Source organism: Rhinoraja longicauda, unplaced genomic scaffold (assembly GCF_053455715.1).
Source record: "Rhinoraja longicauda isolate Sanriku21f unplaced genomic scaffold, sRhiLon1.1 Scf000408, whole genome shotgun sequence".
Lineage (NCBI taxonomy): Eukaryota > Metazoa > Chordata > Chondrichthyes > Rajiformes > Arhynchobatidae > Rhinoraja > Rhinoraja longicauda.
In genome coordinates, this window is record NW_027601625.1 from 84,537 (window position 1) to 98,000 (window position 13,464).

General features: G+C 41.6%; 1 protein-coding gene across 1 annotated transcript in view; it reads left to right on the plus strand.

Annotated features, from left to right (window-relative positions):
• The window catches only part of LOC144590935 (glypican-4-like), a gene marked incomplete at its 3' end in the record, with an annotated part of 55,311 nt that extends 44,690 nt beyond the window's left edge, over window positions 1–10,621 (plus strand). Inside the window, exons 5-6 of the mRNA XM_078395280.1 lie at window positions 9,735–9,868; window positions 10,428–10,621. Coding sequence (XP_078251406.1) covers window positions 9,735–9,868; window positions 10,428–10,621 — 328 coding nt within the window. The remainder of the gene's footprint in view (window positions 1–9,734; window positions 9,869–10,427) is intronic.
• Window positions 10,622–13,464: the final 2,843 nt, after the last annotated feature.

Sequence of the window (13,464 nt, forward strand, 5' to 3'; positions counted from 1 at the left end):
GAGCGCAGAGGATCATTGGGACAGCTACCAGCCCTGGAGGACATCTACAAGGCACGCTGCCTCAGGAAAACCACCAGCATCTACAAAGACTCCACACACCCATGCCACCGTCTGTTTGAACTACTTCCATCTGGCAGACGTTACAAAGCCTTCTACGCTCGCACCTCCAGACTAAGAAACAGCTTTATCCCTAGAGCTATAGCTGCTCTGAATCGGACCTGCTGAGAGCCCGCCATGATCTGTCTCTGCCTCCAGGGTCATCTGGCATAACTGACCCCTGCATGAACCTTTTTTTGCACTTTACCTTGTTCCCCCCCTTTTTTTTCCTTTGTTATTTTCATTTTCGCTGTGATTTATTTATATATTTGATAACATCGATATGGAAGCGACATTCAAAAATCTCGTTGTACTTGTACAATGACAATAAAATATATTATATTGTATTGAAGGCACAAAGCTTTCAGGTTTGTTTTTCTTTTCTCCCTTCTACCTTTTGCTTCTGTCCTCCTTATATGGCCCTCTGTCTCTTTGCATTGGTTCCCATCCCCCTGCCCTATTAGTGTAAACGTGGCCTTTCCTATGCTCTCTTTCCTGTTAACTGCACGCATACACTTTCACGTTGTTGACCCCCCTCACTATTTAGTTTAAACCCACCCGTGTAGCACTAGCAAACCTGCCTGCCAGAATATCGGTTCCCTTCCAATTAAGGTGCAACCTATCCCTTTTGTACAGGTCACCCCTGCCCCAGAAGAGATTCCAGTGATCTAGAAATCTAAATCCCTGGCCCCTGCACCAACTCTTCAGCCACACATTCAGCTCCCCTATCTCCCTGTTCCTACCGTCACTAGCACAAGGTACTGGAAGCAACCCGGATAACCACCCTTGAAGTCATGGTTTTCAACCTCCTGCCTAGTTCTCTGTACTTGCATTGCAGAACCTCCTGACTCTTCTTACCCACATCATTTGTGCCTTCATGAACAACTACTTCCGGCTGCTCACCTTCCCTCTCGAGGATGTTCTAAAGTCGGTCTGAGACGTCTTGGACCCTGGCACCAGGGAGGCAACACACTATCCTCGAGTCTCGCCTCTTGCCACAGATTCTCCTGTCTGCACCTCTGACAATGGAGTCACCCACCACTATGGCTCAGCCCAACGTCGGTCTTGCCTCAGCTCCAGGATTTGTGTCTCACCTGTTTATTGCTCGGACTGCAAGTGTCATCTGCCCTGACAGCTCCCAAGAGGGACATGGGTCAAACACAGGCTAATGGGGCTAGCTTAGATGGAGCATCTTGCTCAGCCTAGGTGAGTTTGGACAAGGAGATATTTCAAATCTCCTTTGAACCAATTTGTTTCCTTGTGTGTACTCCTGCATCCTTTACATCTTCAAGGGATTTGCTTGATCCCTGCGTCATGTGTCTGACATTTGCCTCCGTTTTCTTTTTTAATTAATTTTATTTAAATTTTAACAAAACAAATACATGTATGAACTCATAGTACGCGATGGTACCTACATTATAAATTTGATTATACATTTTAAATTCGATTATACCTGTATTGTTCTGTATTATCTCCCCACCCACAACCCCCCTCCCCCCCCCCCCCCACCCCCCAGTTAGAAAAAAGAGGAAAAAGGAGAAGAAGAAAGATATTGTATGTTGAAAGGCTGGAGCGATTGGGCTTGTATACACTGGAATTTAGAAGGATGAGGGGGGATCTTATTGAAACATATAAGATAATTAGGGGATTGGACACATTAGAGGCAGGAAACATGTTCCCAATGTTGGGGGAGTCCAGAACAAGGGGCCACAGTTTAAGAATAAGGGGTAGGCCATCCGGAAGTGGCGGCGCCTAACGGCAGCGGCTCACTAGCAGTCTGTTCGTCTTTTTTCCTTTTTTTTTTTTTGTTGTGTGTCGGTGTTGGGATGGTTTTTATATATTTTTTTGGTTGTGTATGTGTGGGAGGGGGTGGTGGTGTGGGGGGGGGGGGAACTTTTCTCTTCCTCACGGCGCGGGGTGCGGCTCGGCTGCGGGGCCTAACATCGCCCGGTGCGGCTTGGCCGCTGGACTTTACATCGCCCGGTGCGGCTCGGCCGCGGAACTTTACATCGCTGGTGCGGCTCGACTGCGGGACTTAACATCGCCCGGTGCAGCTCGGCTGCGGGACTTAACATCGCCCGGTGTGGCTCGGCTGCGGGTCTTTTCATCGCTGGTGCGGCTCGACTGCGGGACTTAACATCGCCCGGTGCGGCTCGACCACGGGACTTAACATCGCCCGGTGCGGCTCGACCACGGGACTTAACATCGCCCGGTGCGGCTCGGCCACGGGACTTTACATCGCCCGGTGCGGCTCGGCCACGGGACTTAACATCGCTGGTGCGGCTCGACCACGGGACTTTACATCGCCCGGTGCGGCTCGGCCACTGGACTTAGCTGCGCAAGGCTTGGTCGCGGGCCTTTCATCGCCCGGTTCGGCCGCGGGACGTTTCAGCGCCCGGTGCGGGGACTGTGCGGGTCGGTCGGGGACGAGCTGTCTGTCCGTGGGCGTGGGGAAGAGAGTGGAAGTTTTGTTGCCTCCATCACAGTGAGGGGGTGTTTGGAGTCACTGTGATGGACGTTTGTGTTGGGGTTATGTGTCTTGTGTTCTTTTTTTCTATGACTGCTATGTAGTTTCGTTCGGTACTTCGGTGCCGAACGACAAATAAAGCTCTGTTATACCTGTTATACCTGTTTAGAACGGAGATGAGGAAGAACTTTTTCAGTCAGAGAGTGGTGAAGGTGTGGAATTCTCTGCCTCAGAAGGCAGTGGAGGCCAGTTCGTTGGATGCTTTCAAGAGAGAGCTGGATAGAGCTCTTAAGGATAGCGGAGTGAGGGGGTATGGGGAGAAGGCAGGAACGGGTACTGATTGAGAGTGATCAGCCATGATCGCATTGAATGGCGGTGCTGGCTCGAAGGGCTGAATGGCCTACTCCTGCACCTATTGTCTATTGTCTATTGTCTATAAAGAAATAAAAATAAAAAAGGAAAGAAAGAAAGAAAGAAAGAAGAAAGAAGGAAACCTGGAGAAAAGAAGGAAACACTTCCGGCTAATTTCTTATTAAATTCTTTTTAGGGGTATCAAAACAATCCTAAAATTAAATATTTCCAATTCTTAATCCTAGTTTTAAAGTGAATGGGTTCCAAAGTTTCAAAAAGAAATCATATTTATTTCTCAGATTATAAGTAGCTTTTTCTAATGGGATACAACTACGCATTTCTGCATACCATCTTGCAATTCTTATTTCATTGTGATCTTTCCAAGTGACCGCCACACATTTTTTTGCTATTGCTATTGCTATTTTGAGAAATCTTTCCTGATAGTTATCTAAAATTAATCTTGGTAATATTCCTTTAGTATCTCCCAATAAAAACAACCTTGAATCCAATGGTATGGTCTTATTCATCAATTGTTCCAAAAAGTTTTTTAGGTCTTTCCAAAAAGGCGTTACCTTAGGACATGCCCATGTGGAGTGTAAAAAAGTACCCAGATCCTGGTTGCATCTAAAACAAATTTCAGGTAAATTTGGATTTAAATTGTTTAATTTTTTCGGAGTTAAATATAGTTGATGTAAAAAATTGTATTGTACTAAACTATATCTCACATTAATAGTATTTTTCATACTTTCTAAACAATCTTTCCCAACTTGGTTCATCAATGCTAATATTCAGATCTGTTTCCCATCTTTGTCTTGATTTTTGAATTCCTGTCTTTGGACTAGATTTTTGTAACAATTTAGTTCCCTTGCCCTGAATCAGGGATTCAATTCCTTTAATTTGAAATAAAAACATTGAATTACCTAACTTTTCCCTTAAAAAAGATTGTAATTGATAATAGAAAAAAATACTATTCCCTGGAATTTGATATTTGTTTCTCAATTGAGAAAATGTCAAAAAATTATTTCCTTCGTAGCAATCTCCCATATGTTTAATACTCTTCTGTTCCCAGACTTGTAATATTTGATTATTCCAAATGGCAGTAATCTATTTTTTACTAATGGAGTTTTAGTTGTTAGAAAAAATCTTTTATCATTAGCTTGAACTGTTTTCAACAATATATTAATTAAATGTTTTAGCAAAGGTGACTCTTGATCCTTAACTAATAGCTTCGCTTCCCATTTATAGATAAATTCTTCTGGGCATAGTTCTTTTATTTTATCCATTTCAATTTTAACCCATGCTGTTTTTCCACCCTCTTGATAAAAGGATGAAATAAAACTCATTTGTGCTGCCAGATAGTAATTTTTAAAATTTGGTAATTGCAGTCCACCTAATTCAAATTTCCATGTTAATTTTTCCATAGACACTCTTGGCATTTTACCTTTCCAAAGAAAATTTCTCACAATTTTATTCAATTCTTGAAAAAAATTATTTGGTAAAGTTTAGGCAGTGTTTGGAATAAATACTGTAACCTCGGAGAAATATTCATCTTAATACAGTTCACTCTCCCTAGCAATGTAATTGGAAGATTCATCCATTTCTTCAAGTCCTCCTCAATTTTTTTAATTAGTGGTTTATAATTTAGTTTATACAGATTATTTAACTTATTATCTACTTTAACCCCTAGGTATTTCATGCCTTCTTTTTGCCATTTAAACTGACTTTCTCTTTTACATTGATCATAATTACCTTCAGAAAGAGGCATTATTTCAGTTTTATCTTTATTAATTTTATATCCTGATACTTTCCCATATTCTTCCAGTCTGAAATATAATTTTCTTAAGGATTCCAATGATCTAGTAAGACAAATTAAAACATCATCTGCAAATAAAGTAATTTTGTGATTTTCCTGATTAACTTTAAATCCTTCAATGTCTAAATCTGATCTTATTAGCTCTGCCAGAGGTTCAATGGCCAATACAAATAAAGCCGGTGACAAGGGACATCCCTGTCTACTAGATATTTCCAAATTAAATGATTGAGAAGATTGGCCATTTGTCACCACTTTGGCTTTAGGTTGTTTATAAAGAGCTTTTACCCAGTTAATGAAACCATTTCCCAATCCGTACTTCTCTAATACTTTAAATTTAAAAAAAATCCCATTCTAACCTGTCAAACGCCTTTTCAGCATCTAAAGCAACTGCTACGCTCAATTCCTTTCTTTTCTGTGCTAAATGTAAAATACTTATAAATCTTGCTACATTATCAGATATTTTCCTTTTTTTGACAAATCCAGTTTGGTCCTCTTTAACCAGCTTCGGTAAATATTCTGCCAATCTCCTTGCCAAAAGTTTAGCAACTATTTTATAATCTGCATTCAACAATGATATTGGTCTATAAGAAGATGCATTTAAAGGGTCTTTCCCTTTTTTTTGAATTACGATTCAAATTTTTTTTGAATCACTTCCATAAATACTGGTAACAACAAATCTTTAAAATTTTTATAGAACTCAGGCGGGAAACCATCTTCCCGTGGAGATTTATTACTTGGTAAAGAATATAATACTTCCTCCACTTCTCTCAAAGTAAAGGAGGCATTTAGTCCCATCTGCTCCTCATTAGAGATTGTTGGTAATTGTATCTTGGATAAAAAATTATTTATCTTAATTTCATCTTTTTCAGATTCAGAATGGTACAGATTAGTGTAGAATTGCTTAAATACCTCATTGATTTCTCTAGGTTTATAAGTAATAATGTTTTGATCTGTTCTAATTGAATTTATTGTTCTTGATATTTGTTCTTCTTTCAGTTGCCATGCCAATACCTTGTGCGCTCTTTCTCCTAATTCATAATATCTTTGGTTAGTTTGTAATATTAGTTTTTCTGTTCTGTAAGTATGTAAAGTATTGTATTGAAATTTTTTATTTCCAAGTTGTGTTTTTGTCATATCTGAAGAAGTTTTCTGTAAGTCTTTTTCTAATACGGTGATTTCTTTTTCTAATCTTTCAGATTCCTTCCTATAGTCTTTCCTTATCTTAGATGAGTAGCTTATAATTTGGTCTCTCAAATAAGCCTTCATTGCATCCCATACAATAAATTTATCATCAACTGAATTTAAATTTGTTTCCAAAAATAATTCAATTTGTCCTCGAATAAAATCACAAAAGTCTTGCCTTTTCAATAGTAAAGAGTTGAGTCTCCATCTATAGACTGACTGTTCTTTATCTGGCATCGTAATTTTCATTAATAATGGTGAGTGATCCGATAACAATCTAGCCTTGTAATCTATTTGTATTATTCTACCCCTTAATTGAGCTGAAATCAAAAATAGATCTATTCTAGAATATGTATCATGTCTATTGGAATAAAAGGAGTAGTCTCTTTCCCTGGGATGGCTTTTCCTCCAAACATCTATTAAATTTAAATTTTCCATTAAATTCAAGGTTGTCTTCACTGCTCTTGTCCTTGTCGTTGTCCTTGATGATCTATCCATTACTGGATCTAAACAAAAATTGAAATCTCCCCATATCAATATATTTTCATGTGCTTCCGCCAGATTTAAAAAGGTACCCTGCACAAACTTCTCATCATCTATATTTGGTGCATATATATTCATTAAGGTCCACAATTCTGAGAAAATTTGACAATGTACCATTACAAATCTACCTACTGGGTCACTTACAATATTTTGTATCTTAATTGGTAGCGTTTTCTTAAATAGGATAGCAACCCCTCTTGCTTTTGAGTTAAAAGAAGATGCGACCATACTTCCTACCCAATCTCTCTTTAACTTTTGATGCTCTTTTTCCGTTAGATGTGTTTCTTGCAAGAAAGCTATATCTACTTCCAATTTTTTCATCTGTGTTAAAATTCTCTTCCTTTTTATCGGTCCATTTAACCCATTCACATTATAGCTTAAAAAATTTAATGTGTTATCCATTCATTCCTTTTTTTTTCTCCTTTTTCCTTACCTTGATACCTCTTCCGGTATTTACATTGTGCCGTATTTCAGTGTGCTCCCCTCCATAGTCCAGGTATAAAAACAGAAAAGAAATAAGAAAGATAGAGAAATAGACCCTCCCTCTAATGTTGTTAATAAATAGATTAGCAACATTACCCCCCTCTATTATACGAGGTGTGCCACAGATTCTCCTGTCTGCACCTCTGACAATGGAGTCATCCACCACTATGGCTCAGCCCAACGTCGGTCTTGCCTCAGCTCCAGGATTTGTGTCTCACCTGTCTATTGCTCGGACTGCAAGTGTCATCTGCCCTGACAGCTCCCAAGAGGGACATGGGTCAAACACAGGCTAATGGGGCTAGCTTAGATGGAGCATCTTGCTCAGCCTAGGTGTGTTTGGACAAGGAGATATTTCAATTCTCCTTTGAACCAATTTGTTTCCTTGTGTGTACTCCTGCATCCTTTACATCTTCAAGGGATTTGCTTGATCCCTGCGTCATGTGTCTGACATTTGCCTCCGTTTTCTATACCAGAGCCATAACATGGCTCATCCACTAGGGATTCATAATCCTGCTAGCTTTGTCCTTCACTTTAGTAGGAAAATGTTGTCCCTGAACTGTCCTGATCTCACTTTTAAACAACCTCCACCAGACATCCTTTTATCAAGGCACATTGATCGCCCAACCTTGTCCTATTTACTCCAGCCAGTTTACTACTGCAACATATTCTTACATGGCTCTTTGTGCAGTCTAACCTTAATCTATTTGTCTTTGTTAGGCTACCTCCACCCAAAACGACAACCCCTATCCTAGCTGGACTATGTTCAAGGACTCCAGGTGCTGGAAATTTGAAATAAAAACAGGACATGCTGGAAACAGCATAAACTTTTGACGTGACACGTTCAGTCTATTTCTTTTTGAACTGATGCTGCCTGACCTGTTCAGTGTTTTAGCTTTTTCTGTTTCTACTTCAATGTCCTGATATGGGCTGATATAGCAAGTAACATTTGCACCATGAAAGGTCATGATCATGGTAATATCCCACCCCTTCAGTAAATGTCAAGAAACTCAACACTTCATCCACGAGCCGGAACACCCACTACCTGCAGTTCCTTTACGTTGCACAGCATTCTGACTTGGAAATGTATTGTTCCTTCATCACTGGAATAAATCCTGCAATAATTCCCTGGAAGAGCTGCAACTGTTCCAAGATTTTGCACATGACCAATTTCTCAAAGTCAATTAAAGTTGGCTAGTTAAATTTGGGCTTGCCAGCAATGCATATTCAACAGAATAAAATAGTCTGAAGAAGCGTCTTGACCCAAAACCTCTCTCCCGAGATGCTGCCTGACCCGCTGAGTTACTCCAGCATTTTGTGTCTACCTTCGAAAATAATAAACAAGTTTGTTTCTGAGCCCTTTTCCTCTTTTGTTCCAGTGTACATCACAGAGACTGCACTGTCTCTCAATAATTTACTTTTCAAGCTGGTTTGAGATGCGCCTTACATATGTGGTAACATATCAGGACAGATCTAAACTGTCCAGAAGGAATGTTAACTGTCAGATCAATTGAATACCATACAATTACTCCATTACATCCTGGTTTGTACATAAAGGGCGGCACTGTGGCACAGCGGTACAGTTGCTGCCTTACAGCACCAGAGCCCCTAGTCCCAGGTTCATTCCTGACGATGGGTGCTCGTCTGTAGGGATTTTGTACGTTCTCCCGTTTTTTTCCGAGTTCTTTGGTTACCTCCCATATACCAAAGGCATACAGGTTTATAGGTTAATTAGCTTGGTATAAAAAAAGTGTAAAATTGTCCCTAGTATATGTAGGTAGTGTTAATGTGCGGGGATTGCTGGTCGGTGCAGACCCGGTGGGCCAAAGGGCTCGTTTCCGCGCTGTATCTCTAAACAAAACACAAAAAAAATGTACAATTAAAAGATTTAAAGAGGTTATCAAAACTGGAAGTGTAATTGACAATGAAGAAGAAAACTTAGCTGCAGAAAGATATGAATGAGGTAAAGAGTCATCATTAGAATTCATTCTGGAAAAGTACAAGGTGATTGTTTTGAGGAGGTCAAATCAGGAAAGATAATACACAATAAATTAGAAAGGCATTGGAGAATATAGAAGTTTTGGAGTTCATGTCCATAAATCCCTCTGAAGATAACAGAACAAGTAAATAATGTGTTTAAACAGCATGTGGTACAATTGCATTTATTGGTCAAGACATTGAATTGAAGAGCAGATCGATCATATTAGAACTGTACAAAATATTAGCACAGAAACAGCTAGAATACGGTGTACTGTTGGGTCACCACACTGCAGGAACTATTCCATTGCACTAAATAGTGTTCAGAAGAGGTTCTCGATTTTAGCAATGTTTTGCTGGGAGATATTGACTAGGCTGGGACTGTTTTCTTTGCGTTAGAAGATGATAAATTTGAAAGAGCGTACAAAATTGAGAGTGTTGTGAAGTGGTAAAAGGATTAGCAAGGAATTGTGGAACAAAGGTCACTGATTAAATGGTCACCACCTTCAGATTGTTGAGGCAGAAACCTTCATGACATGACCTTTAATTAGTATCTGGATTAACACTTGAATAGATATAAAGTGGTGGATTATGTGCCATGACCCCAGAAATGAGATTAATTTAATGTTATTATTGGTTTACAGGAATACAGTGGGCCGAACAACAATTTGTGTGCCTTCAATATCTGTGGTTTGCATATGTTAATGCTGTGAAGGATCTGCTCCCATGAAACTGACACATTTAGTCAGTTTCAGAAAATGAGGGGAAAAAATGGTTATAAGTGATCAATCTTATTTTTAATGAGGGAACTTTTATCCCTTGCAGGTGACAGATGTTAAAGAAAAACTGAAGAATGCAAAGAAGTTCTGGTCATCTCTCCCATACAACATGTGCAGCAACAGCAGCTCGGCCGCTGGGCTTCAGGAGGATGCATGTTGGAACGGAAGCAACAGTAGCAGGTGACAATTGACCGTTGACCAAACTCTTACAATTTCCACGTGGCTTGGTGTAAAAATGCATTTGATAGTAATACTATGCAGCGCCAGGAGACCCGGGTTTGATCCTGACCACGGGTGCTGTCTGTTCGGAGTTTATACTTTCTCCCATGATCGCATGGGTTTTGCCTGAGATCTTCGGTTTCTCCGCACACTCCAATGACGTAGATTGATTGGCTTGGTATAAGTGTAAATTGTCCCTTGTGCGTGTGGGATAGTGTTAATGTGCGCGGATCAATGGCCGGTGTGGACTCAGGGGCCTGTTTCCGCGCTGTATTTCTAAACTAAACTAAGAAGCACCGTTTAGTACTTTGCAATGTTAAAGGTTCTACATAGACCCAATATTTGAATACACGCTACCGCAGGATACAGGATTTGAAAGTGCTGGAGACTATCAGTCAGATAAGAGAGCTACGTACAGTCTGCTCATGTGTGTGCGTGTCTTGTTATTTTTTTATTTTGCTCTCTGTCTTGATTCAGTTGCAGTGGTGATGACGGGTAAGTTGGTGCAATGCTTCTACAGGACGTGGGAAGTGGGAGAAACCGCTGGTGACCCTGATGACCACACCTGTGGGAATTGTCTGGTGCAGCTCCTTAAAGACCGAATTAGGGAACTGGAGCTGCAGCTGGATGACCTCAGGACCATTGGGAGAATGGGAGCTTCTTGGACAAGATGTGTGGCGAATTTGTCATGCCCAAGGTCAAGGAAGAGAGAAGGTGTGTTACCACGAAGAAGGGAAATAGACAGGGAGAGCAGGTGACCACTGTGGCCACCCCCCTTCAAAACAGGTACACACTCTTGGGTGCTGTCGGGGAGAAGACATTTCAATGTTGAGCAACAGTACCAGGGAGGGCTGTGGCCCCGAGCCTGTCTCTGAGGCTTAGCAGGGAAGGAGAATGTCAGGCAGAGCCATAGTGATGGGTGACTCTTTAGTAAGGGGTGCAAAGAGGAGATGTGATAGCAGTTGAGTCTCCAGGATGGTGTGTTGCCTCCTTGGTGCCAAGGTACAGGACATCTCGGAGAGGCTGCCTGACATCCTCAAGAGGGAGGGGGAGCCAGGCATGTGAATTTTCCACGTTTCCGCGGATTTCTGCATTTTAAAAATCAATTTTCCTCGCTTTTTGCATGGTTTCCGCGTTTTTCACTTTGCCAAATAAACGGAGAAATCGAATCGAGAAAAAGAAAGAAAAAAAAGATGTATAGACTTGTAATGAACACTAGGTTCCACTAGAGGTCGCTACGGGTTCCGCGAGAAATCCCCCCCGCGTGCCCTGGAAGTCTCCCCTGAAATGTGGCACCTAGGCTGGGCCAGGCAGCCAATCTCGACCTCATCGGGACTTCATACAGAATACAGAACTTTATTGTCATTCGGTACCGAGATACCGAACGGTAACTTCCATGGCCAATTTGTCAATATGGCCGCTAGAGGTCACTAGAGGTTCCGCGAGAAATCCCCCACACCGTGGAAGTCTTCCCAAAAATGTGGCACCTAGGCTGGGCAAGGCAGCCACTCTCGACCTCATCGGGACTTCCACGGCCGATCGGTGGGTTGTATTTGCAACTTGCAGCCGGGGCTCTGGAATTCCAGCCCAGCTGGAGCCAGCAAATCTATCCCCATAGCTGTCTTCCTTGGCCTGTTGGATAAACCAGCAAAGCTCTGAAACCAAGAGTGCCAGAAAATCAGTGGTGGAACTATAATGAGTAAATATTAAATTTAAGTGCAAGATTACGTTGAAAGACTGGAGCGACTGAGCTTGTATACTCTGGAATTTAGAAGGATGAGAGGGGATCTTATTGAAACATATAGGATTATTAAGGGATTGGACACGCTCGAGGCAGGAAACATGTTCCTGATGTTGGGGGAGTCCCGAACCAGGGGCCACAGTTTAACAATAAGGGGTAGGCCATTTAGAATGGAGATGAGGAAGAACTTTTTCACTCAGAGTTGTGAAGCTGTGGAATTCTCTGCCTCAGATGGCAGTGGAGGCCAATTCTCTGGATGCTTTCAAGAGAGAGTTAGATAGAGCTCTTAATGATAGCGGAGTCAGGGGATATGGGGAGAGGGCAGGAACGGGGTACTGGTTATGCATGATCAGCCATGATCACGATGAATGGCCTACTCCTGCACTTATTGGCTATTATATAACTAAATCAATTAAGACAGGGTTAAAATATAAAACACAGCAGAAAAGCCAATTACCACCTTTTTGGGCTGATTATCAATTAATGTGCGAATTTACTTCAAAATGTAATTTGTGTACGGTGACATATTCACATTATTTTGTAATGTCTGTTTTTAGTTTGAAATCCACTAAAAGAGGCTTGAAACTGATAATTTTATGTGTAAACTTATGACCCCCATTGCACGCCTTGTGCAAGCACTCGGATCTTTTTCTCTTTTTTTTACCTCACTCACATGCCTGGGGAGCAGCCAGAAGTCATTGTGCATATTGGCACCAATGACATGGGTAGGAAAAGGAATGAGGTACAGCAATATGAATATAGGGAGTTGGGTAAAAGGCTAAAAAGCAGGATCTCCAGGGTAGTGATCTCTGGATTGCCTCCATTGCGCTGTGCTAGTTAGGGTAGGAACAGGAAGATAGGGAAGATGAATGTAGCTGAGGAGTTGGTGCAGGGGGCAGGGATTCAAATTTCTGGGCAATTGGAATCTCTTCTTGGGCAGAGGTACAGGAAGGATGGTTTGCACCCTAACTGGAGGGGAAACAGGCTGCACGGGTGGGTTTAAACTAGATTAGGGGTGGGGATCCAATGCAGGACCAAGGCAGCTGAGAGGCTGGAATGCGGTATGGTAGATAATGAAAGAAAGTTGTGGACAGAGTGAGGAAGGACTGTTGGATTGAATTGCACATTTTAATACGAGAGGCCTGACTGGAAAGACAGATGAACTCTGCATTTCCAGAGTTCATCTCTATACACCTACGTAGATAGTGCAGTTGTGAAGTTTTTACAGAAACCTGGTTAACAAAGGGATAGGATTGGCCGCTCAATGTTGCACGGTACAGGTGCTTCAGGAGAGACAGAGGTGGGGGTAAAAGAGGAGAACGAGTTGCTTTATTGATTGTCACAGCAATGGTCAGAAATGACATTATGTTAGTTTGTCCAGCAAGGCTATATGGGTGGAGCTGAGAAATAAGAAAGGGATGATCACCTTGTTGGGAATGTACTACAGGTCCTCAAGTAGTCAACAGTAGTTAGAAGAGCAAATTTGTCGCTTAGCTTAGCTTAGCAGAGAGATACAGTGTGGAAACAGGCCTTTTGGCCCATCGAGTCACGCCAAGCATCGATTCCCATTCTATCTTAAACAGTAAGGTCAACAGAAGCCAATTAACCTACAATCCTGCACGTTTGTGGGATGTTGGAGGAAACCGGAGTGCCTGGAAGAAACCCACACGATCATGGAGAACGTACAAACTCTGTACAGACAGCACCCGTAGTCAGGACTGAACCTGGGTCTCTGGTGTTGTAAGGCAGCAACTCTACTGCTGGAGATTGCAGGCAGCTGCTGGACTAATTAGATTGTAGTAATAGGGGATTTTAA